Source organism: Lissotriton helveticus, chromosome 5_1, assembly GCF_964261635.1.
Source record: "Lissotriton helveticus chromosome 5_1, aLisHel1.1, whole genome shotgun sequence".
In the NCBI taxonomy this organism is placed as follows: Eukaryota; Metazoa; Chordata; class Amphibia; order Caudata; family Salamandridae; genus Lissotriton; species Lissotriton helveticus.
In genome coordinates, this window is record NC_136065.1 from 1,326,108,507 (window position 1) to 1,326,135,556 (window position 27,050).

The window sequence follows — 27,050 nt, forward strand, 5'->3', positions numbered from 1 at the left end:
TTGTTCCTTGATCGTGAACAAGGTATTTGTAATACCGAAACGCGTAGGTCTTAACATCTGCCTGAGTTTGTGGAATATGAAAAAATAAAGATTGCAAAATTGGCCCGTGGAGTGCGACCCATTTTGTCCCTTTGAGAGGGAACAGTGGCAAATATATATATATATATATACACAACAATACATTGGACTTAATTTCAAATTGCACAGAATTATTCATTGAAATCCACAGTATTCATTAAAAACGTAGCAGGAATTCCACATATTCGTATAAACGCAATTCGTAGAAAACGTATACATTTTTTAAAATGGAAGGTAAGGTGTAACAAATGGTGACTAATCAAACGTGCTCAGAAAGCAATCTACCTTAAATATTCAGCAGGCATTCTTCGAAACTTTATACCACCACTGTCTGGAGCATAGAAGTGCCTAGGCTGTTTCATATTGCCAAAGGGGCTGCAGATGCTAGTGTTACCCTTTCACAATGCCCATTGGATGGGTGCATTGGTCAATTAGTTTGAAAATCCATGTCCTTATTTCCATGGTGGCGTACCCACGTGTTAATGTGGCAACGCCTATGCATGTGCGTGGTACCATTTTGCAGAATCTGCTGTTCTTTATACTCTGCAGAACCCTACAACTCCTCCGTACTCCCTTGTGATGGCTCATTGTATCATCGTTTACACTGGGCTCCCAAAGAAACGCTTCCCTGATGTTTCAAGCCAAGTGGCAAAAATGTGTGCGCGAATCTGCGGCAAAACGACCACATACTGCTAGCTTCACTAACTATCAGTAGATGCAGGAATAAAATACACACTCCTTTGTACCTTGCAGAGGTCCAGGACTAGTCACTCATCACATGCAGAATAGGAGGCTGAAAACTTTTTCTACAAATAAAATTTTGGACGCAAAGCAGTAGATCTTTCAGAGGCCAGGGGCCCAGATGATTTGAAGGAGAACTCTCGAAAAGTACTTTTATTTGTTGTAAAAATAATTTGTTTAAACGAGTGAACTGGGATCATTTTCCAAAATGATTAGCTAAATTATGCATGGGGCAATCCATACCTTTGTCACCGTGGTAAATTTTTTGGCCTCATTTGGGTGACAGTGGGAAGTCTTCCAGTTTATGGATAAAGAGCTAAATCAAAGGTGAAGTGGAACTTCATTCAGCATTCTGTTTCTATGGTGAATGAAAATAATTTCAGTGGTTGATTCTCCTCTGGGTTCAGCACTTGCTCCAGAAATTGAATGATTGTCTGTTACCATCCAACTCTAATCAGCTTCAATATACAATTGGGCATTGTCACCCTATGCTTTTTGAACTAGAGCCCAGAAATAGATTACATGGTTCTAGCAAACAGCCATGATAGCAAACCAATTCCGACCTACTGCTTATGCACACATTGCTGCTGTTTGGGTTCTTCAGAAGAATTGTGTTACTAAATTTCTGCTCATAAAGTCTACATTTTTTTATTATTCCAGACTGAAGAAAAATAATCCAACACAGGAGATGACAACCTACAGTTTGAGGTGAGTAGAGGAATTTGTTCGACCACAGTGTCTCCTCTTGACTAACACATGCTTTGGGGGACATTGCAACATCTTGAGCAGTGCCATTACCAATAAGTCTGACTTTGCTTTGGCGCTTGGGAATGCCCAGCCTTGTCCTTGAGTGATTAGGTCTTGCAGGAGCAGGTATGTGTGGCTTTAGCAGGTGGTAAAACCTTGCAAGTACGGCCGGATATGATTTCACTGAAAATGCCTAGGTGCTTAGTTCAGGTTTCTTTAATACGGCATTATTAGCCCAAGCCAAATGCGAGGGTCAGTAATATTGGAGCAGTGTTATGACTAGCTGATGTGGTGTGCAGCAATGCTGTTAGATTTTCAGGCCAAGTGAGGGTGGAAATAATCTCCTAATGCAAGAAGCCCACTGTGAGTGACATGGGATTTTAAAAACTCTGCGGCTGCTCACTCCCTTCTTCGACCGCTCCTTCTGAGTTACTCTGTGGTCACATCCATCAGTATGCGTGGCCCACAGTAACTGCCGTGAAGTGACCGCAGGAGCTGTCCAAGAAGGAAGAGAGAGAAGCCACCTCAGCCCAGCCTCTCCTTCAGCTCTTTGCTTTACTTGGCAAGGCAGAGGGAGGGACTGGGCTGTGGTGGCTTCCCACTCCCACCTAACACAGCTTCGGCGGTCACAGCATCTGCATATCAGCGTCATTGTGAGCCACGGTGGAGGGAGGGGGAAGCTGCACTATTTTCTATCGCTCTCTGTCTCTCTCACACTTGTACACTATACCGCATGTCATGTGCAGAGTAAGAAGTGATGAAAAGACATACGCTATTGATTAGGGCATTGTAAAGCTGATGACAGTGAACCTGTACCTGTGCTGTTTCCGGTGGGCTGCATGAAAGGGGCTGGTTCCAGAGAAGGGTTGGATGATTTAACCAAACCAAGCCCCCAGAGACCCACTTCTTGTCAACTCATGCAGTAGAGGGCTAGTGTGACCCTTTGTGCCTTGGCTGATTCTGGTTTCCACTCTGGGCCTGATCGGTCACTTCCACTCCAATGGCTTTAATGGAGCTCTCTACATTCCACATTTCTAAATGGTTCTGTGCCGCTGTGATCATCTAACCTGCATTTCCCAGAGTACACTAGATAATAATATTGAATACCTGATATTGATTACAACTTTACTGCCGGGGCTTGTCCACTAAGGTTCAGTACATTTCGTCAACCAATACATATGTGGATTTTTTTGGAGCAGTCTTACTCAAACACAGAGAGATATATGTACTATTAGTATGCCGAAGTCTAAATTCATTTTTTCACAACTGTGTGGGTATTTATCGGCATCCCCCTCCTAGAGCAACCCACAATGTATGCTCTCTACCTTGACTTGTCTTGTCAGACTGGTTTATGCTGTGTGACGTACACACTTCCATCTCTCTAATCCTTGAGAGGGGACTGAAGAGGAAGCAGGAGTAGCCACAGGTGGACATTGGCACCCCCTCTCTGGTTGCATCCTTCCCCATCACGCGTCCTGAGGTAGTCACGTCATTGTCCTCCCAAGTCTCATGTCCATGGCATATATTGGTAATAGTAGGGTGCTCATGGCAAGAGACTATTCATCCCCAGCTTTGTATCAATGTGGGTAGCTTCTGCTTTCTACTTGCTGGGCTATCTGTAGATAGGTGGGTGGGGGCGGGGCACACCATTATAATCTGACAAATCATGTTGCTAGGACATGGATTCTTCCCTAAAGCGAGGTAATAATCTGTGAGGTAAAATTCATAATCTGTCTTTAAAATAAACACACATAAACTAGTAGAAATAAGGAAAATAACTTAAACGAGAATTATTTGTATTTTTGTGTTTGGATCTGTTCAGCTAATGCATTGGCTAGGCCGTCCATGTTCTACCATGAAAGCTTCTCTTTTGCATTCACAGAAATATTCACCGAACTATCCCAGTTCAGAACTTCAAGCAAGTCTATGACATGAAGGCTGCAAACGCCAGTCAAGGCTTCTTCCAGGAATTTGAGGTAAGAGCATAACAGAACTTCTCCAACTGCCTCATTTTCTTGCAGTTACAAAAAGCAAGAAAACAAATAAAACAATCCCACTATTGTTAAAATTGGTGGTGTTTGAAAGAAGTGGTGCGGACAGTAAGTGCGTTTTCTGCCTTACAGCGCTACAAAGATACATTAAAACCTGAGTAACTGTTTCCATTGCCACTTCTTGTGAAAATCATCCTGTACATTTTACTGTGCATTAGTACTGGTCACTTTAATTATCTTGGTCATACCACATTCAGTGGTCTTACTGCAAGTCTATCCTGTTTTCATTTCTCTTCGTGTACAAAATACCAATCAAACCCCAGATCCCAAAGGTTTTCAGAGTGCAATGAAGGGCGCACCAGGCAAATGCGTTCGAAAGGAGAGGCAGAGACATCCCCTAATATGTTATAGGATTAACAAGCAAAATGTGTATACACTAGCAATAACTTCACCCACAAGGCTACCTCATTTATTATTTTTAATTTATAGTCTAGATTATTCATAATATCATCTACTATTTAAAATAGTCTTAGTTTTTCATTTTGCAAATGTTAATACTATTTACCAATTGTTCTGCAGGAACTGAAGGAAGTTGGAAAGGATCAGTCCAAGTTGGAAGCAGAACTCCCTGACAACATTGCTAAGAATCGCTATCCCCACGTGCTGCCTTGTAAGTAATCTTGTTATTTTTCCGTAGGAGTGCTTCTGCCTTCCTGCGGCTAGGGACACAGTGGCACAGGCACATCTGGGTAAAGTGCAGAGTGTATAGCTCACTAGAATTGAAAAGGTTTCTAAGAGCTTGTTATCGGGTTTAAGTGCACTGAGTGTTTTATCCACAAAAAGGCAGCGAACACTGTAAATATCGAGAGGTCACGGGACCCCTGAATAAGCCACCATCAACGGCCTAACTGCTCAATCATAAAGGCGTCAATACCCCCAAAAAACGTTTGTTTTGTTAACAGTTGAATTCTGCTTGCAAGTAAGCTCTTTGGACCAAGTTATTATGGCACTGGGGGTTTGGCTTAGTACAAGTGTCTGGGAGCCTGGTGAAGAGCTTGCTGAGCAGAGCCATCTGCGGAGGTTAACCAAAATAAGCAACTTTGAAGACCTGGATTTGCCAGGGCCTAAAGGATTCTCTTGTAATGAAAATGAGTTAGTCCAAAATGAATCCTACCCTCGCATACTTCGTTTAAGAGAAGCAAACTCCAGGATTTCCCCTTTTCGTTGTCTTATTTTACAAACACAGGTGCTTTGTTGAGTAGGGGTGAATGGCGAAGACTTATTCCTGTCCGTGGAATACAAAGTTGATTCCTGTTTAATCTGCCATTTTAGGTATCCTCTTCTGTTGACAACAACAATTCAGGATAGTCTTACCACAGAGCATAAACCCTCACTGGATGCCAAATACCCCCGGCCATTCCACTATGCATAGGATGCTAAGTGGCATTGCTGGAACAGATAGCCACTCCAGGAAGGCACTGGGGTGTATGAACCGTTGAGACTGCCCTGAATGTAGAGGTCAATCTGATTAGTCACAAATTGGAGGCTCACTTTGGCAAAAAAGTACTTTAGTGTTTCCCGCTCTGAATGGCCCCATTGACTTCCTTGACTGATGTTATGATCCTGGAAGAACACAATACCACAGGATGACCCTTTTCAGGTGTGGAGGAGGTACCTTCTGGTGGGAAGGCAGTCATATTTTTAAATAATTTGATTACCATCCACCTGGCAGAATAATGAAATGGATAGATTCCTTCTGTTTCAAATTATGTAAATTACTTTATCCAAACATATTGATGACCGCTTTCATCAACAGACAGACAAGAGACTCTCTTCTAGAACTCCTCCAATTCCATGTTCTCTGATCACTGTGTGTTTACACTGAAACTGTGTTTTCCCGCTCTCATTTTGGTTTGTGGCTGTTCCTGTTCATTAACAACACCCTACCTGCATTTCAAATTATTTGGCAGACTCCAGCCTTGGCTTTACATTGCACTTCTTTCTTATTCAAGCTAATGCCACATAAGCCCCATTGTACAGTGTCATATCCTTCCCCCTTTCTGCAGTCCATCCAAATTACTTCTGAGTGCTGTCAATTGAGCTTTTACCTGACAGGTTAAAGGTGAATGGAGGCCCTTGCCAGTACTAAAGGTCTTCTCTAGCATAAGAATTTAAGGATATGTCGTTTATTCTTCCTTGGCACCCAGTGAGTGTAAATTCTCAAGGTGAAATGTGCTTAGTTTGGACCTTTGCCCCAGTCATTAGAAGTTACTTGTAAAGGTTATGGCTTTGTTTTGTCAAGCACCAACATCATACCCAAAAGGCCACTTCAGACAACTGGAGTGAGGTTCTTTTCTGACTTCTTATAAATGTTTCCCACTTTTTAGAACCCCACTATGAGACATCTGGTCTGTAGATAAATCATGAGATTTTATAGGAGAGCAGTGTTTCAGAAAAATGATTTCAGTTGGTGGTACATTTATGAACTTTAGTATTCAGTATCTGTCTTTGGAGTCTTTTCAAGTGAGGGGGAAGATTGCTAGTGTGCAGAGAAATGTAAGAAACATAAATTTGTTTCAAGTAGTTTTTCATCAACAGAAAGGTAAGCTCACCGAGTGGTGGAAAGAGGGCAGGGGATTACCAATGATTGGCAATGAGACATATGGAGGACCTCAGATGGTTGTAGACATGGAGAGGATGTGGTAGCGGGCACCATGGAATAACATGGAAGAACCAAAGAGATGGAAAATGTTGAGTGCGGGAGAAAATGGAATGGCCCAGGGAGCTAACATCCAATCAATGTAGGCACACAGAAGAGCTACAATGATTGGATGTGAAGGAAATATTTCTTTTATTTGAAAGTAGGCAGTGGATCACCAATGACTGACCAAAACTGGGGAGTTGTATGAAAGCCTGAAGAAAGGAAGACTCTGACCACTGGGTGGGGACAATGGCATATGAAGGAGACCAGGTTTAAGCAATGTTAGAGAAAGTTTGAAAACAGTTGGTGACAGGAAACATTACCAGTAACCGAGATTGGGTGGAACCACAATAACTGGGCAAAAGGCCTGTGATGGACAAAGGTAAGGGACTTCCTTGACAATAGAAATGTTGTATGACGAAGATAGAGAAGATAATAAGCATGGGAAAACCTTGGAGTAAGCATGGGAAGGACATATGATTTAGCAAGGAAGAAAACATCAAGTGACTGTGGAGATGACCAAGGAAGAACACAGGTAAAGGAACACAAATTCACGGGGAGAATATCTGACTAGCAAGATGAATTTGAATGGTAGACCAGGGGGGGGAAACCTCACTTGGATGTTGAAAGGAGCAGTGATAGCTCAAGACAGATCATGGTCCTCCAAGGCTGGACAAGGAAGATCTCTCATGGCTGGAGACTTGCAGAAGGCATCCGATAGATGGGACATGAGTAAGATTTCTGATAGCAGGAGGTCTACGGTGACTGGGGGCAGGACATAGAACATTGATGGCTGCTGAATATGAGCAGACCTCTAGTTGTTTGAGGCAGGTAGTAGACCAGTCAGGGTCATCAGCAGGACATATTGGAAACACAAAATTTGGTGGAAGGAATGCCAACAAATAGTCCAACCACTGGCAAACGCTCGGGGTAGCGTTCCAACCCATCATTGCTTTCGCTCATCATGCCATCTATCTCAGATTAGACCCAGCCAAATGCAAATCAGCCTTGGTCCTGCTCCCTTGGAAACAGTACAGAACAAACTGCCAAGTCAGGTTCTCTCTGAACTGGATCACCTGGCTTATTTGTCCCTCTTCAGTCAGGTGTAGTTTGGTTCTAGTGCCACAGTGAGCACAAGACCCAAATCTGGGCGTAACTTAGCCACTTGGGGCATTACATCAAACACACATGTGGCAGGGTCTAATCTGAGGTGGCATGATCAGCAAAGAAAGTGTGGGTTGGAATGCTATCCCGAGCAATTGCCAGTGGTTAGACTATTTGCAAATGTTCCTCCTACCACCTTTTGTGTGTGTAACAAGGCATATTGCTCATATGACTTTAGGGAGATGCCCTTAGACAGACAGAGACATGTAGAACAATCTGTTAATTATGGAGGGGTAAGGAATGCAGTGCCTGGTGAATCCATCAGGATTCAAGCAAGCCGGGCCGAAGAGGCTGAAATGCCAGAAACCGGTCCCCGGTAGCTTGTCTCCTTTCTGGTGAAGAATTGGCTTGGTAGTTTGGTCTGCCCTGTTCCCATGATGCACTGGGCCAGGGACAGACTAATTTGCATATAGCCAGGTTCTGAGCTGGGATGGGGCAGTGAGATAAATAACGGTGATGGATCAAGCCCTGATCTTTGGACTGGGTAAGAGTGGTCTGCTTAATTCAGACACTCTGTTCATCACCACCCCCTTTTCTGTATCGTTTTTGGCCACTATAGGTGTGGCAGGGTATACTCAGACATGAGTCCCTTTCTCACTGCTCCATCAGGATTCAAGCAAGCCGGGCCGAAGAGGCTGAAATGCCAGAAACCGGTCCCCGGTAGCTTGTCTCCTTTCTGGTGAAGAATTGGCTTGGTAGTTTGGTCTGCCCTGTTCCCATGATGCACTGGGCCAGGGACAGACTAATTTGCATATAGCCAGGTTCTGAGCTGGGATGGGGCAGTGAGATAAATAACGGTGATGGATCAAGCCCTGATCTTTGGACTGGGTAAGAGTGGTCTGCTTAATTCAGACACTCTGTTCATCACCACCCCCTTTTCTGTATCGTTTTTGGCCACTATAGGTGTGGCAGGGTATACTCAGACATGAGTCCCTTTCTCACTGCTCCATCAGGATTCAAGCAAGCCGGGCGGAAGAGGCTGAAATGCCAGAAACCGGTCCCCGGTAGCTTGTCTCCTTTCTGGTGAAGAATTGGCTTGGTAGTTTGGTCTGCCCTGTTCCCATGATGCACTGGGCCAGGGACAGACTAATTTGCATATAGCCAGGTTCTGAGCTGGGATGGGGCAGTGAGATAAATAACGGTGATGGATCAAGCCCTGATCTTTGGACTGGGTAAGAGTGGTCTGCTTAATTCAGACACTCTGTTCATCACCACCCCCTTTTCTGTATCGTTTTTGGCCACTATAGGTGTGGCAGGGTATACTCAGACATGAGTCCCTTTCTCACTGCTCCATCAGGATTCAAGCAAGCCGGGCCGAAGAGGCTGAAATGCCAGAAACCGGTCCCCGGTAGCTTGTCTCCTTTCTGGTGAAGAATTGGCTTGGTAGTTTGGTCTGCCCTGTTCCCATGATGCACTGGGCCAGGGACAGACTAATTTGCATATAGCCAGGTTCTGAGCTGGGATGGGGCAGTGAGATAAATAACGGTGATGGATCAAGCCCTGATCTTTGGACTGGGTAAGAGTGGTCTGCTTAATTCAGACACTCTGTTCATCACCACCCCCTTTTCTGTATCGTTTTTGGCCACTATAGGTGTGGCAGGGTATACTCAGACATGAGTCCCTTTCTCACTGCTCCATCAGGATTCAAGCAAGCCGGGCCGAAGAGGCTGAAATGCCAGAAACCGGTCCCCGGTAGCTTGTCTCCTTTCTGGTGAAGAATTGGCTTGGTAGTTTGGTCTGCCCTGTTCCCATGATGCACTGGGCCAGGGACAGACTAATTTGCATATAGCCAGGTTCTGAGCTGGGATGGGGCAGTGAGATAAATAACGGTGATGGATCAAGCCCTGATCTTTGGACTGGGTAAGAGTGGTCTGCTTAATTCAGACACTCTGTTCATCACCACCCCCTTTTCTGTATCGTTTTTGGCCACTATAGGTGTGGCAGGGTATACTCAGACATGAGTCCCTTTCTCACTGCTCCATCAGGATTCAAGCAAGCCGGGCCGAAGAGGCTGAAATGCCAGAAACCGGTCCCCGGTAGCTTGTCTCCTTTCTGGTGAAGAATTGGCTTGGTAGTTTGGTCTGCCCTGTTCCCATGATGCACTGGGCCAGGGACAGACTAATTTGCATATAGCCAGGTTCTGAGCTGGGATGGGGCAGTGAGATAAATAACGGTGATGGATCAAGCCCTGATCTTTGGACTGGGTAAGAGTGGTCTGCTTAATTCAGACACTCTGTTCATCACCACCCCCTTTTCTGTATCGTTTTTGGCCACTATAGGTGTGGCAGGGTATACTCAGACATGAGTCCCTTTCTCACTGCTCCATCAGGATTCAAGCAAGCCGGGCCGAAGAGGCTGAAATGCCAGAAACCGGTCCCCGGTAGCTTGTCTCCTTTCTGGTGAAGAATTGGCTTGGTAGTTTGGTCTGCCCTGTTCCCATGATGCACTGGGCCAGGGACAGACTAATTTGCATATAGCCAGGTTCTGAGCTGGGATGGGGCAGTGAGATAAATAACGGTGATGGATCAAGCCCTGATCTTTGGACTGGGTAAGAGTGGTCTGCTTAATTCAGACACTCTGTTCATCACCACCCCCTTTTCTGTATCGTTTTTGGCCACTATAGGTGTGGCAGGGTATACTCAGACATGAGTCCCTTTCTCACTGCTCCATCAGGATTCAAGCAAGCCGGGCCGAAGAGGCTGAAATGCCAGAAACCGGTCCCCGGTAGCTTGTCTCCTTTCTGGTGAAGAATTGGCTTGGTAGTTTGGTCTGCCCTGTTCCCATGATGCACTGGGCCAGGGACAGACTAATTTGCATATAGCCAGGTTCTGAGCTGGGATGGGGCAGTGAGATAAATAACGGTGATGGATCAAGCCCTGATCTTTGGACTGGGTAAGAGTGGTCTGCTTAATTCAGACACTCTGTTCATCACCACCCCCTTTTCTGTATCGTTTTTGGCCACTATAGGTGTGGCAGGGTATACTCAGACATGAGTCCCTTTCTCACTGCTCCATCAGGATTCAAGCAAGCCGGGCCGAAGAGGCTGAAATGCCAGAAACCGGTCCCCGGTAGCTTGTCTCCTTTCTGGTGAAGAATTGGCTTGGTAGTTTGGTCTGCCCTGTTCCCATGATGCACTGGGCCAGGGACAGACTAATTTGCATATAGCCAGGTTCTGAGCTGGGATGGGGCAGTGAGATAAATAACGGTGATGGATCAAGCCCTGATCTTTGGACTGGGTAAGAGTGGTCTGCTTAATTCAGACACTCTGTTCATCACCACCCCCTTTTCTGTATCGTTTTTGGCCACTATAGGTGTGGCAGGGTATACTCAGACATGAGTCCCTTTCTCACTGCTCCATCAGGATTCAAGCAAGCCGGGCCGAAGAGGCTGAAATGCCAGAAACCGGTCCCCGGTAGCTTGTCTCCTTTCTGGTGAAGAATTGGCTTGGTAGTTTGGTCTGCCCTGTTCCCATGATGCACTGGGCCAGGGACAGACTAATTTGCATATAGCCAGGTTCTGAGCTGGGATGGGGCAGTGAGATAAATAACGGTGATGGATCAAGCCCTGATCTTTGGACTGGGTAAGAGTGGTCTGCTTAATTCAGACACTCTGTTCATCACCACCCCCTTTTCTGTATCGTGGTGACAGAGGCAGCCTCCGATGGTGATAGAAATAGATAGCTGAAGACAGACTCTGAATCTCCAATAATTGCAAACAAGATATGTAGGTCCTATCTCATTCTCTAATACTGGAGAAATAGAGACGGTCTTACTCGACCAAGGACTGCCAGGATTTTCTTAAAATTGCAAGCTGGAAAAGTACCTTATATTATTAGAGTGAGTTAAGGAGATAGTGGTTGGATAAAATTGTTTTGTGATTTCTTACAATGTTTTAGAGAAAATATCAAATGGATGAATGCAAGTTGATGATCGATTGATCGAAGGCCCAGAAATGACTCCTGATGCCTGGATAATTCTTGCACGTGTCGTACATGCCATGGATATTGCTTTCCAGATGGAGAAGTACAGCGAGTCAGATTGATTTTATACAGTGCTTATCTGGCCAGCCACTATGATAGCATTATGTTGTCTAGTAAAGATATTTCGAAAATGTTTGCTTTAACCATATTTAATTTTTCATATTTGCAGATGATAATTCAAGAGTCAAATTAAGTCTAATTGGTGAAGAACCCGCTTCCGATTACATCAATGCCAACTTTATTCCTGTAAGGCTCAATAATTTAATCCAAAAGTCTGAGTAAATTGTGTAGCTTTACGTAGTACCCTTTGGTGTCATAGGCTGCAACGATGTGCCTGAAATAATTGCTTATCCAGAAACGAAAGGGAAGTGAATCAGCCAACATCATAATGCATTAAGTAACTGTAAGCCAGGACAAATGACCTCAAACCTGGTTCATGTATCACCTCCCACTTCCTCTCACTTCTTCTCCCTCACCCTGCCCAACCACGGGGGTTTACCCCTGCTTTCCCTGAAGCATCTGCAAGTGCTTGCTTCTTTCTCTGCTGTTCACCTACTTCATTTGAGCATCAGAGTCTATATAAACCAAGTACATCCAGAATATCTTCATATCGCTCACCACTCCTATGCGTTGCCTCCGTCTCTTCATGTATCTCTCTCACTTCGTCTTTTGATTTCCGTTTTTTGAGTGAGTGCCTTAAACCACTTATGTGACTTCTTTGAGTGGATACTGAAACTAGAATAACCACTATATAGGCCTAAAACCAAGGAACAAAGAGTTGAAACCTGACATAACCTCTTTTTTTTAAGTTCAAAACGTTTTATTAGATTTTAAGGCAGTACATAAATAGTAAAACATAATAGAAAGTGATACAGGTGATGAGTATCGATAAAGAGTAATATAACAATGGGGACCAGGTTACAAAAAACAATTAATCAGAAAAGTTACATCTAATTATTGTAAAAGAAAAAACAAGGAAATAGTGATCTCGATAATAAAAAGCATCAACAGTATCACTATGCAATTAGAAAAGAAAAAAAGGAGAAACCTGACATAACCTCTTAAGTTGAATTCCAGCATGAGTTTCTCTGCATTCAACAGACCGTCCAGAGTCCTGCAGCATGTTAGCAGAACGCCTGCCTGCCTACCCAGTAGAAAAGTGGAACATACCCTGCTTGGACATAGCTAGGAGAAGAAACTGATCATAATTCGCAGAAATGAAGAGCCAGTATTATAGAAGGCACATTGATGATGCCGGCACGTAGGGGATTTCTTAGCTAGCAGCATGTGGAATGCCACAAACAAATAAAATGCTTCTCTGGGGTTCTCTCCTGCTGTTATGTTCTGGGAGTGTTGTACTTTTTTTCCATTGAAAGAATGGCGACATAAACAAAACACCTATGTAAATGCCTTTGGCTCTGTTGGGATTAGATAAGAACGGAGAGATCATTTTTTGAACGCCGGTTGGATACACCAGGAAAACAGATAAGATCAGGGAAGATAAATGAGAAACATGATTTATAACTAAGAGGGCTAGTGGCAAAAACTGGACCACTAAACGTCAAAGTTTGAGTATACATTGTGTTTGTTCTCAAGGTTATTTCCAAGTTGAGGCCACAGAGACTTGATGCTGGCTGGTAGAGTTACAACAACCGAAATGAAAGGCTCTGTCATGAGGGAACAAGAACAAGGAAAATTCAGTCAAAGGCCACCCTCAAGCCTCTAGTTTCACCAAGCCTGTTAGAAGAATGCAGTGGCTGATAATGTTGTATCCAGTTAACGAGTCAGTGGACGGTGCGACCTATATGGTCTTTACGGACCCTTATGCAGCAATCATACAATACCAGACTCAGAACTGACTCTCTCTACAATCCAGGCCATGGATTGGCTAGTAAATAGTCCAGAAAGTTGAATGCTTGTATTTACACTCACAGTCTTCCTACATAAGGTGGGCTATAGATGAGAAGATAGTTTGCAATGTATAGGGAGGATAACAATCAGTATATACCTTTTAAATCTCTCGGATAAAGAGGCATTAAGAGAGCCAAGTATATTGATAGCCAGTCACAGGATACGCAGAAAGTGCTTAGAAGCTTTTACCAGGAGGGAATCTCAGTTAATGCCAGTCTGTTTATTATATGCTCAGCATCTCTTCCGCCAAAATAAAATATCTGCCCTAGTTAATGCCCAAACTCTCAACTCGGTGTAGACATTTATCAATCCGTTTTTTTCTGTCTGTTTTTATTTTTTTAATGTGGATAAAAACAGAAATATGGGTTGTTCTTGAGTGATTCTAAATGCTGTTAATCATGACTACCAAGCCAATAGCTGGGTGGATTGACCAGCAAGGGGATCAAAAAAATTGGGATTTTAGTAAAGAGCCTTAAACAGCAGTAGATTTGCACAACCTTGAAACTAACATTTACTTATTTTCTTACAAGAGCATATTTTACCATTTGAAACCTATCAGGCTTTGAGGCACGAGTGCACAATAACTGGTTAAATAAATGCAGAAATATATACATCTCAGCTTAATTTTTTCACAAGACCTGAAATAAATATGGCTAAATACAGGTAAAATTAGGAAAAATAATATATGGATAAATACAGACGGAAATGACAAAAATATAAATACCATAAAACCGGGATACCTAGTCATATAATAAACGGTGATGGATCAAGCCCTGATCTTTGGACTGGGTAAGAGTGGTCTGCTTAATTCAGGCACTCTGTTCATCACCACCCCCTTTTCTGAATCATTTTGTCCACCATAAGCGTGGAAGGGTATACTCAGATGTGAGTCCCTTGCTCATTGCACCATCAGGATTCAAGCAAGCCGGGCCGACGACGCCTGAAATGGCAGAAACCGGTCCCCGGAAGCTTGTTTCCTTCCCAGTATAAGAATTGGCTTGGTAGTTTGGTTTGCCCTGTTCCCATTATGCACTGGGACAGGAACAGACTAATTTGCATATAGCCAAGTTCTGAGCTGGGATGGTGCAGTGAGCTAAAAAACGGTGATGGATCAAGCCCTGATCTTTGGACTGGGTAAGAGTGGTCTGCTTAATTCAGGCACTCTGTTCATCACCACCCCCTTTTCTGAATCATTTTGTCCACCATAAGCGTGGAAGGGTATACTCAGATGTGAGTCCCTTGCTCATTGCACCATCAGGATTCAAGCAAGCCGGGCCGACGACGCCTGAAATGGCAGAAACCGGTCCCCGGAAGCTTGTTTCCTTCCCAGTATAAGAATTGGCTTGGTAGTTTGGTTTGCCCTGTTCCCATCATGCACTGGGACAGGAACAGACTAATTTGCATATAGCCAAGTTCTGAGCTGGGATGGTGCAGTGAGCTAAAAAACGGTGATGGATCAAGCCCTGATCTTTGGACTGGGTAAGAGTGGTCTGCTTAATTCAGGCACTCTGTTCATCACCACCCCCTTTTCTGAATCATTTTGTCCACCATAAGCGTGGAAGGGTATACTCAGATGTGAGTCCCTTGCTCATTGCACCATCAGGATTCAAGCAAGCCGGGCCGACGACGCCTGAAATGGCAGAAACCGGTCCCCGGAAGCTTGTTTCCTTCCCAGTATAAGAATTGGCTTGGTAGTTTGGTTTGCCCTGTTCCCATTATGCACTGGGACAGGAACAGACTAATTTGCATATAGCCAAGTTCTGAGCTGGGATGGTGCAGTGAGCTAAAAAACGGTGATGGATCAAGCCCTGATCTTTGGACTGGGTAAGAGTGGTCTGCTTAATTCAGGCACTCTGTTCATCACCACCCCCTTTTCTGAATCATATAATAAGTCCTCAAAAGTACTTCTTTAAAATTCTACAAAAACAGATAAGAATGCTCTTAAATCAGAGATCAGGGGTTGTTACTGGAGCTTTATGACCATTCACCACTTTGAACAGTCAAGACTATTAGCATTTATATGAAGACAGATTCCTCCTCCTCCTAGCTCTAGTTTTCCATGGCAGGTCAACTAGTACTCACAGCTGCACTTGCAAGTATTTTAGTTATCCTGAAACTTGTCCATTAAAATTGATGCTCTGGTTCCTACTTCGTTTATCCCTCCAAGGCTAAGGCATTGTGGTAAATAAATAAATAATACCTCTATTTTTGAATGGATAAATGAATAACAGATAGCTCAATAAATAAGAGTCAAGATTCGAGGTAGTAGGAGTTTGCAGGTTTAATACAGCATAAAGGACAGGAACAGGACAACCTGCACAGGAATAGGATGACAGGGCCCGGCAGCTGCCGGGGCTGGATATGGGATGAGCGCGCTAACTTTAATAACAGTACACAAGCATATATACTAAAACAGTTGCATTACAGTGAATACAATAGGCGGAGCAGTGGGTGTGGTCAATAGCAGTCGCGAAAGATAAGAGTGAAAGTGGGTGTAACAAGAGGCGTGTACATAGACATGTGATGTAAACGTAACAGAATATGTCATAAATGGGGCGGAAACATGGAGGGGGCTACCTAAGGAGCCGGGACCTCTAACCTAATGGTGCGCGCAAGCTGACAATGACGTGTTACTAGGAGAAGCTGGGGGCTATGAACTCTGTGCTAGGAGCAGAGACTGAAGTCTGGAGAGTCAGGGCGACATGTACCTAAACCCTATCTAGTATCTAATGTTTAGAGGACATGTTGATATAAACTAAAAGTCAGGAGGGGAGAGGCTAACAAACTCTAAGACTGGAGCATGCATTATTCTACATGTAGTGCGTGATGAAGAATATTAAATGACCATTAATACAGTATTTCTCTTACATGGAGACGTAAAGGCTAGACAATGACGGAAACTATTGATGCGATTCAGTAGCTTAGGAATGCAGAAAAGGAGGGCTGGACTGATAACTAGAATCATAACATACTCTTGGCAGACTCAGAGGCAGAGCCAGGCCGAGCCGGGCACTGCGAGGCAGGAAGTAAGTGAAGGGTCGAGGATACAGGTGGGGGCTGTATTGCTCCTCAGCGAGGGTTCAGGAGACAGAAGCTGAATCTGGTGTCCGGGCCCATTTGAGGCCTAGAAACGGGGACTTTACAATGAAATAACGTGCACACTGAGAAACGTGGCAACGTAACTTTACATAGGCCTAATATTCGTAGTATTCACGAGAACTGGAAACTGGCATACTAGAGATGGACACAACTATAATTGCGTTTTTAATCGAACATGGGGAATACATATGCATATTAATCATGCACACATAACATAAGATGGGGGACACGTAGGGACACAGAACATGGCAAAATTTACTTTTCCACATTCCCTCCTTGTCACTACGTTTCCATCAGGAAACATCAATATTCATGATACCATCTATCATTTCATACAGTATCATTTGCTCGTCTCGAATTTTCTTGGAACTGGATTTAGAACGGGACTTAGGACTAGGAATACAAGAGGTAGCACAAATGCCGCAAATCGCAGGGCCACATTGTATACAGAGGCAGCAACTGAATATGATCGCTACTGCAATACCCAGAAATGACAATACTTTCCATCCCCAGGCGGAAATTATATTCCAGAACCAACCGGACCATGTCCAGGTGCCTGGATCTTGGTGTAACATATGGGCAATTTTATGGAGTCTGGTTATGGCTGAATAAACAGACGGCGCATTATTAGGAATGAAAATGCAGCAACTAGATCCGATGACTCTACATGCCCCGCCCCTATCGGCCAGTATGACGTCAAGGACGAGACGATTCTGGAGCACGACAATTCTCATAAAGGATTGCTCTTCGGTTAAGTTACCTAGAGCAGAAGTAGTCTCAATCACTACTGCTTCAAGTGTTCTGGTTAATCTACGTATCAGTTTACTATTTACAACAGTGCCTAAGTAGGGGAAAACACCTTTATTGATATCTATGTATTGTTCTAGAGCAGTTTCAGTATAATCGACAATCGGGAGGTCTCTTTTGTGTCTAGTATGTACTAGGTGGGAATTCCTATGGTAGTCAGGTGGGGCTAGAAAAACTGGTGGCAGTAGGAAGGCAATGTAACAGGTTCCCTCCCAATCGAGGGGCAAACGAACATATGCGGTCTGACCACAAACAAAATAAGAATGACGTGAAGCTTTGAAAATAGATTTCTACTGTCACTATACTTGACAATAGTAGTACAATCACTATGGCCTACATGTACGGAACCATTATTTCGGACACATAATTCGCCTTTAACTGGTAATACTGATATAGTAGGTAGGTCTGGAGTAGAATCAGACTGAACATTCAGGACCATGAAATTCGAAGAATAATTACCTAAATTATAAACTTCATTTTCTAGATCTAACCCTGTTCTGTGGGGAAGACCTTGCTTGTCTGGAAAACATGTACTGTTAAGAAAAGACATATCTGTTGAGGATGACGTTAACGTGGACCATGCTCCACACGAACCATTATGTGAAAATGGATAAGGAAAGAGTGGCAGAACTCCCTTCGGTGTCTGGAAAGGGGGGAGTCGACCACACACCCAACAATTAGTGGCATTGCTGGTCTGGTGTGAATAATGTAACATACGGATAAAAGAATTATTTCGCATAGCGAGACGATATGAGAGTTCATGAGGAGGCAGATCACTAAACGTGTGTTCTACTGTAGCATTAGCAGACTTATTTACATGAGAAACTGGAGAATACAAATAAAATGCATAACATGTGCAGGTAATCATAAGGCTGAAAAACAATATGAAACTTAGAAAAACGATACATCGGATTGAGTTTTGACTAACTCTCTCACTATGGGGGTCTATTTTATACATGTCAGAAACCGGTCTAACCGTTTCACCTAGGGGAGGACTTAGACAATCAAACTGGCTGACTTATTTTACTAGACCTTAATTTGAGCTTATATTCCTGTTGCGGAGTTTTCTCTAACAGGGAGGGTTCAGTATCATTGTCTTTTGCGGGACAGTCCTTAAGAATAGTACTTTGGCAGTCTTTAAGATCCTCGGAAATGTTCTTTGAAACAGGCTTTAGTCCAAAAAATCTTTTCACATGTGACAGGTGGACCCAGCCCTTCCTGCCTTCCAGCTTGACGGCAGTACGGGTGGCCAGGAGGACCTGTCGGGGTTCCTTCCAGCGAGGCTCCAGCGGACTTGAACGATCAAAGTTCCTCACGAGAACCATGCATCCGGGAACGATGTCATGCGGTGCCACCTCGGTATTGTCTGGAAATGCGGCAGCAACCTGTGAACGACAAGAGTTGAGGGCAGACATCAAGGAAGCTAGGTAATCGGTCAGCATATTACTTGAAACATCTGTAATACTTCGAGGTCTAGGTGTACCCCACATGTTAGGGGGGTGGCCGAATACGACCTCATACGGGGACAGACCTGATCTGGAATGTGCGACCATGCGCATATAAAATAAAGCGACTGGCAGAGCTACTAGCCAGTCCACACCTTTCTCTTTACATACTTTGGCGATGCGGATTTTCAGGGTCTGATTATGTCTCTCTACTAGACCAGCTGCTTCAGGATGGCGTACACAATGGAACTTCCACTGGTACCCTAACAAAAGGGAAACATGTTTCATCAACTCGGATGAGAATGGCTGGCCGTTATCAGAATATACGACTCTAGGGAGTCCATAACGGGGGAAGAATTCACGAACCAACTGCTTGGCAGTGGTCGCGGCTGTGTAATCTGGGACTGGATATGCTTCTGTCCACCTGGACAAAGCGCATACAACTACAAGGACATACTTGAAACCTCGACATCGCTCCATCTGAATATAATCCATCTGGAGGACTTCAAAAGGGTGGTCAGGGGGCTGGAATCCACCTTGTTCCACCGGGACACTTTTACCTGGATTAAACTGACAACATATCATACAGGTACGGACTTTCTGTTTGGCTGCAGCTCGTAAATGCTTGTTGAACCAAATGTTCTGGATACTGTCTAACAGCTTTTTCTCCTAAATGTGCTGGACTATGTGCGGTATTGATAATGACTTGAACCATAGAGTCGGGGAGAAACCATGTGGCTTTACCCTTCGTTACCCATCCCTGATCTGTCTGGACCCCTCCTTGTTCGGACCATTTCTTGATTTCATCGGGAGTAGCATGTAACTGAATATCTATGACATCTTGAGTGGGGTCCTTAACTGTCATACATGTAGTCTGATCTGGAGTATGTGTCTGTGTCGGGTTAACTGAAATGTCTGGAGTCTGTGCTGTAAGCTTGGCTGTGCGATCTGCTAGATCATTACCTTGAGAAATAGTGTCAGTAACTTTCGTATGTGCTTTGCACTTCATGATAGCAATAGATGTCGGTAAATGTATGGCATCTAACAGAGCCTGAATAAGGAGACCATGCTGAATCTTGGTTTCATGAGAAGTCATGAAACCTCTCTCCTGCCAGAGCACTCCAAAGTCGTGTACGACTCCAAATGCGTAACGTGAATCTGTGTAAACATTAACTTTCAGGTTCTTAGCGTGTATGCAGGCTTGAGTCAGAGCAACTAGCTCTGCTGCTTGAGCAGACAGGGTGTCAATACGGTGTGTTTCTATAACTTCAGTGTCTGTAGTCACTGCATACGCGGCTACTAGTTCTCCTGTACTTGTTCTCATACATGAACCATCCACATAAAGTGTCAGGTCGGGATCTGGTAATGGAATATCTGTCAGATCTTGTCTTGGCTTAGTCATAATGTTGACTACTTCCACACAGTCGTGTGTGGCAGGATTTGAATTAACTGATGGTAACAGTGTTGCAGGATTTAGAACGTTGCAGCGTCTGATTTCTATTTGTGGCTGGAACAGTGTCAATTCATAACCTGTTAAACGTGCAATTGTCAAGTGCTGAGTCTGTGTTCGGTTTAAAAGAACTTCCACAGAGTGTGGAACTTGTACTGTCAAAGAGTGTCCTAACACTATGGAATCACTTTGTCTGATAGCTAGTGCTGTGGCTGCAACTGACTTGAGGCACGCAGGCAGAGCCTGGGCTACAGGATCTAGTGTGCTCGAAAAATAAGCACATGGCTTGTATTGTCCTGCTTGATCTTGTGTGAGAACAGATAATGCTGTACCTTCACGTTCAGTGACGAAAAGTGTAAAAGGCTTACTGTAGTTCGGTGTAGCTAGAACAGGAGCTTGACATAAGGCTTTCTTTAACTCATTAAAACTAAGTGTATGTTCAGATGTCCAAGGGAGGACAGTCGATACGGCTGCCTCCTGTGTCGTTAACTGTATCAGTGGCTTGGCTAGGAATGCATACTGAGGAATCCATTGTCTGCAGTAAGAAGTGAGGCCGATAAAAGCACGTACCTCCTTCTGGGTCTTGGGCTGAGGAAGACTCGCTATTAACTGGATACGGTCTGGTGTCAACTGCCTACCCCTCTTGGACAGTAAGTGGCCTAAATAGATCACTTGCTGGACACAGAATTGAAGCTTCGAAGGGGACACCTTGTGCCCCATCTCGGCAAGGAAATACAAGACTGTAAGGGATGCTCGCTCGCAAGCACGTTCAGAACGGGCTGTGATTAGTAGATCATCGACATACTGGAGCAGGGCAGTGTCAGTTGGCAGGTGAATGTTGTCTAGTTGTCTTTTAAGTGCTTGACTGTAAATACTAGGGCTTTCTGTGAAACCTTGAGGAGCTCGTGTGAACATATAGCTCCTTCCATTTAAACAAAATCCGAAAAGAAACTGGCTGTCTGGATGAATGGGGACACTGAAAAACGCGTTCTTGAGGTCTATGACTGTAAAAAATGAGGCTTCGGAATCAATGGCTGTCAATAGGGAAGAGATATCTGGGACAACTGGGTACTGGGGAATAATACATTTATTAAGTTCTCGAAGGTCAATCACTAATCGATATACTGGGGGTGCATTTGGATCAGTACGTTTCATGACTGGAATGATCGGAGAATTACATACATTGGAGTCAGTTTCTACAACTACTCCTTGAGCCATGAGCTCGTCAATGATTTTGGATAAGGCTGCTACAGCCTCAGGTGGAAATCTGTACTGTCTGATTCGTGGCAGGACTACACCTGGCTTGAGAGTCACACGATGGGGTGTGATTTGCATATAACCAACATCAGTTGGACCTTGCGCCCATAGATGCTGCGGGACATTAGACAATCTCGGATCAAAATCTCGTAATACATAGTGACCCTTGAAGTCACGTAGAAACAGTCGTATTCCCTCGGGGGAACAGCAAATAACTGCACCTAATTCTTTCAGTGTTTTAATACCTAACAGATTTTCTGGACATGACTTCGTAAGTAATAGATCAGTAGTGCGGGACAATGGACCTACTTCTAGAGTAACTGGCTTAGATATCTCGTTTACAATAGGCTTTCCTGAAAATCCAAGGGAAACATTTCTAGAGCCTGAGAGCGGAGCCCCTGGAACTTCGGCGTGGCTGATGGTGGTCCTATTTGCCCCTGTATCAATCAGAAACTTTCTGTCTTTCCCTAATACTTGACTATGAACATAGGGACCCTCTTGATCTACAGGTATCTCGATGAGAGGCAAGCCTACCTCCCTCTCTAGGCTGTTTCATGAATATGGCTGATACTCTGGATACTCGGACTGTGCATACTGGTACATCTGCTGTGTAACATGCTGTGTTGCAGCGATAGGCTGCGGTGCTGGAACTGTCTGTTGTGCATTCTGCGGCTGAGAAGTCTGTGAAACTTGTTCTTGTCTAGGCGGACGTGGTCTTTCTTTAGTCTTACCAGTAGCTATATTGTGCTTCAGAACTGCACACTCGTTTATATAATGACCTGGCTGTTTACAATAATTGCATGTCCCTTTAACGGGAACTGCAGGATGACTGGCTTGATTCGTACCCCTCTTCTGACTGTCTTGAGGAACAGATTGTGCAACTAGTACTTTCATTTTCGTGTCTTTCATACGTTTTCTTTCATGATCTTGCTCTTCTCTGATTCTATTCTGGTGGTACTGGAGCATCTGTAACATCTGGGACGGAGTATTAGCTTGCCAGGTACTTTCGACTTTCAAAACTCGATTCTTTACTTGGGGACTTGAATTCTCGACTAATTTAGTAACAAAAAGATGAGGGTATGACTCGCTACTCGTTTTCAATCCACTGTTTATAATAAAACACTTTTCAAATCTAGAATAAAAATCACTAGTGTCTTCGTCTTGTTTCTGTTTACAGGCTGAGATTGCATCCCAGTCTTCCTTTTTAGTGGCTAATAATCTAGGCAAAACTTGTATTAACAGTTCTGGTAATTCTTTACATTTCTCTCCTAGACCGGTACCTGGTACTCGTATCTTATCTTCAGCTTCTAGAACTGCCCAATCGATCTTTTTCTCTCCCACCTCCCAATCTTTTTCCTTGAGTTTCTCGTATACCCCTGCGGGCAACAGGACCTTTAACATTTTAATTATATCTGGATACGTGTATTCTCCCATACGGAGCATGTCTTTTAATTCTCGGTGGAACCCTGCTGGATCTTTGTCGTGACAAGGAATTAATTTCTTCATCTCTAAGAGTTCCATCTTTGTAATCGGGGTGTAAACAAACACTCGTTGCATTTCACCATCTGTTGTCCTGACTGGGTGTACTTCCCGTAACGGGTTCTGTCTATCTATGTAAAACGGTTTACTTTCTGGAGGTGAGACATGAACAAAATGCGGGTTCAAAAACATACTATATTTGTGGCGCTGTTCTAGGATGACACTAATTAAATCGGTACCTAAACCTTTCCATCTATACTGGAGTAATTCGTTCAGGACATCGTGTAACAGACCTGGATCAGAATGTTGACCCTCATACAGAGTAATGAGGTGCTGGATCATATACATACCCACCAGTCGTTGCTCGGCTGGGGGCAATTTCAGAAACATTTGTGCCACTATTTCGTCTGGAAAAGTGGTAGAATCAGTAATCCATCGGACTGCTGATCGGACTAGTTCTTGTTCATGCATAGTACTTAACTCACTATAACCGATTTGTGACTTCAAAATGTGATCGGTAGCTTGAAATACTTGTTCTAGAGAACCTTGTTCTGGTGCTGGATGATGAAAAACTGTCTTGTGTTCTAGGCATAAATGGCGATCTGGAAATCTAGATTTTCCTACATACGCTATTCTAGTGGGATTCTCGTCGTCTACCTCTTCGGTAGAGTCATTTTCTTTCTCGCTTACTTGTGCTGCTTTACGTTGTTCGTGTAGCTTTATTATTTCTTTACGGATTTTCTTGTACATACTCTCTATACTACTGATAGTCTTGTGCTTACCCTCGGCAATATTATCACTCCACCTTGTCAGGATTCTCATTTCGGCCGGATCTTTAGTCGGGTAGTCTTGTTCTCTTATAAGACAATTAATCAGAAACTTTAATATCATGAGCTGGATCTCAGCTTTCCTTTGAGACATGGCTTCGCCAATACTTTCTGGATCATCCCCTGTACGGATGAAACGATATATTCTGTCCAGATCTCCTTTCATATCTGGTAGGGTGTCTAAATACCCGGTCACCCGTCTTACACGGATGGAATATATTACTGTACTATCATCACCTGCAACCGGATCATAGCGGCATTCAGTAAGAGCTCGTCGGATATCTGCAACGGACTTAAATTTGGGCGTACGTTGTAACGCACATTCATGTAACTCGGCCAACGTTCTACGTTGGTGTGGTGGCGGGGTACCAGGAGGACCTCCTCCTGCGGCCCCTAAACTGGAATCGTCGACTGACACTCTTCGTGCTGGCAGAGTGGGAAATTGTAATGCAGGCTGGACCGGGGGTACCGTAACAGGTACTCCGGTGTCTGGAGGAACAGGAATTGCCTGATTTACAGGGACTGGCGGAACAGGATTTGCATATTCCGGGACTGTGTCGTCCAAATAGGACGAGATGAAAATATCAGCTGCGGTCGGTTTGTGACGTAGCTTAGTCGGAACTAATGGTGGCGGAAAATTACTGGATGCCTCCGGGGTCGCTTTTGGCAAGCCCTCGGCAAGAAGAGGATACATACCCTTAATAAGGGCATGCCTCTGTCTGTCTGACTGTTCGGTTTTGACTCGTTCACCTATCTCGATTAATTCCCTTTCTTGGGCTCGTTCTAAAGATTCTCTACTTAATTCTGACTTTCTGATTTCTTTTTCGGTTCTCTTATGAGATTCTTTGCGCCATAACTCGATGGCATCTTTCTGTGACTGTCTGGCTTCCTTTTTCCATAATGCTTCTTCTACTCGCATGATGCACTCGGCATCCCATGTGCCTGATACAGGCCATCTATACTTTTCTTCTAACTGTTTGGTATACTCTACCCATAAATCTAGATACAATATGGCACTTATGCCATGCTTTTGATACATAAAATGACCTGGACTGTCCCTAGGCGGGACAGGAACTGCTGCTTCTAGCAGACCTTTTCTGGTTTTTAACCGACGTAGTTTAGAAAATAAGGGCATGACTGAACTGTAACCTAGACACAATACGCAATTACAATACACAATGAACACGATAAATACTCCACATTCATGAAAAACATTTAAAATAACAGTTCGAACAGAATACTACCTGGAATACTGAAAACAGAATACATGAATTTTCTCGAGAAACAGAACTGACTAGAACAGAAACTAGATGTACTGCTAAAACAGTACGAAACTCACCGGTCTCATAAAGAGACACGTTAGGACCCGCATCCACCAAAGTGGACACTTCGTTTTGGGTCTGTGTACCACCAACCCACGGACCAGAGTCAATTAGATTGACCCTGTCTAGATACTACCCCAGCAATGGTACTCACCGGGCAGCAAGAACGGAAGGCCTCGGACTGGACTGGACTGCTTCGACGCCGGACGGACGAACTTCGGACTTCTGTTACGGGTGGGCCTCCGGATACCTCGGACCTTGGACTCTCGGCTTGGGCTCTGGTCGGGACTCGCCGCGTTCCTCCACCGCCTCGTCTGGATGCTGGACCGCCACCTCCGTCTCCTCCGTGGGCCTGAGGGATACTTGAAGCAGAAATATCTGCCGGTGCGCAGAAGAGTTCCGTCACGGCTGCAGAGGGTCAGGGGGCCGGCGTGGCTTCGCCGGCGCGTGGGGAAAGGGCAAGTCCCTATTCGGGCGCCATTATGTGGTAAATAAATAAATAATACCTCTATTTTTGAATGGATAAATGAATAACAGATAGCTCAATAAATAAGAGTCAAGATTCGAGGTAGTAGGAGTTTGCAGGTTTAATACAGCATAAAGGACAGGAACAGGACAACCTGCACAGGAATAGGATGACAGGGCCCGGCAGCTGCCGGGGCTGGATATGGGATGAGCGCGCTAACTTTAATAACAGTACACAAGCATATATACTAAAACAGTTGCATTACAGTGAATACAATAGGCGGAGCAGTGGGTGTGGTCAATAGCAGTCGCGAAAGATAAGAGTGAAAGTGGGTGTAACAAGAGGCGTGTACATAGACATGTGATGTAAACGTAACAGAATATGTCATAAATGGGGCGGAAACATGGAGGGGGCTACCTAAGGAGCCGGGACCTCTAACCTAATGGTGCGCGCAAGCTGACAATGACGTGTTACTAGGAGAAGCTCGGGGCTATGAACTCTGTGCTAGGAGCAGAGACTGAAGTCTGGAGAGTCAGGGCGACATGTACCTAAACCCTATCTAGTATCTAATGTTTAGAGGACATGTTGATATAAACTAAAAGTCAGGAGGGGAGAGGCTAACAAACTCTAAGACTGGAGCATGCATTATTCTACATGTAGTGCGTGATGAAGAATATTAAATGACCATTAATACAGTATTTCTCTTACATGGAGACGTAAAGGCTAGACAATGACGGAAACTATTGATGCGATTCAGTAGCTTAGGAATACAGAAAAGGAGGGCTGGACTGATAACTAGAATCATAACATACTCTTGGCAGACTCAGAGGCAGAGCCAGGCCGAGCCGGGCACTGCGAGGCAGGAAGTAAGTGAAGGGTCGAGGATACAGGTGGGGGCTGTATTGCTCCTCAGCGAGGGTTCAGGAGACAGAAGCTGAATCTGGTGTCCGGGCCCATTTGAGGCCTAGAAACGGGGACTTTACAATGAAATAACGTGCACACTGAGAAACGTGGCAACGTAACTTTACATAGGCCTAATATTCGTAGTATTCACGAGAACTGGAAACTGGCATACTAGAGATGGACACAACTATAATTGCGTTTTTAATCGAACATGGGGAATACATATGCATATTAATCATGCACACATAACATAAGATGGGGGACACGTAGGGACACAGAACATGGCAAAATTTACTTTTCCACAGCATTATGAAATCACAAATTGTATTTTTCTCAGATTATATATTTGTAAATAATTGCTGTGTATGTTCTAAGCAGTGCTAAAGGGTTTACAGCAATATAGGTCATTTCTCTCCACCTATGCTTTGGCTGCTTTTCTTCCCCTTTCACATCTAAACTTATTTCTACAGCATGTAGCACCCTGTAGGTTCTATGTTCCCACTTTAGTTTCTCAATGTTGACCTCCGTCCTCTTATGCACTTGGTGTGTTTATTCGGCCTCGGAGAGCATATTTACAACTGATCACAATATCAGCAGTACTAGTTGTATTATACCCCTTTCCTGAAAACATTTGTGATTCCACCACTAAGAGTGTAGATCAGTCTCCTGCTGTTAGCTGGCAT

General features: G+C 44.2%; 1 protein-coding gene across 2 annotated transcripts in view; it reads left to right on the forward strand.

The window, feature by feature from the left end:
• The window catches only part of LOC144755356 (receptor-type tyrosine-protein phosphatase V-like), a 704,907-nt gene that overhangs the window by 554,006 nt on the left and 123,851 nt on the right, over positions 1-27,050 (forward strand). For both annotated transcript variants that reach the window (XM_078644168.1, XM_078644167.1), the window contains 4 exons: positions 1,480-1,527; positions 3,449-3,542; positions 4,137-4,227; positions 11,571-11,647. In XM_078644168.1, coding sequence (XP_078500294.1) covers positions 1,480-1,527; positions 3,449-3,542; positions 4,137-4,227; positions 11,571-11,647 — 310 coding nt within the window. The remainder of the gene's footprint in view (positions 1-1,479; positions 1,528-3,448; positions 3,543-4,136; positions 4,228-11,570; positions 11,648-27,050) is intronic.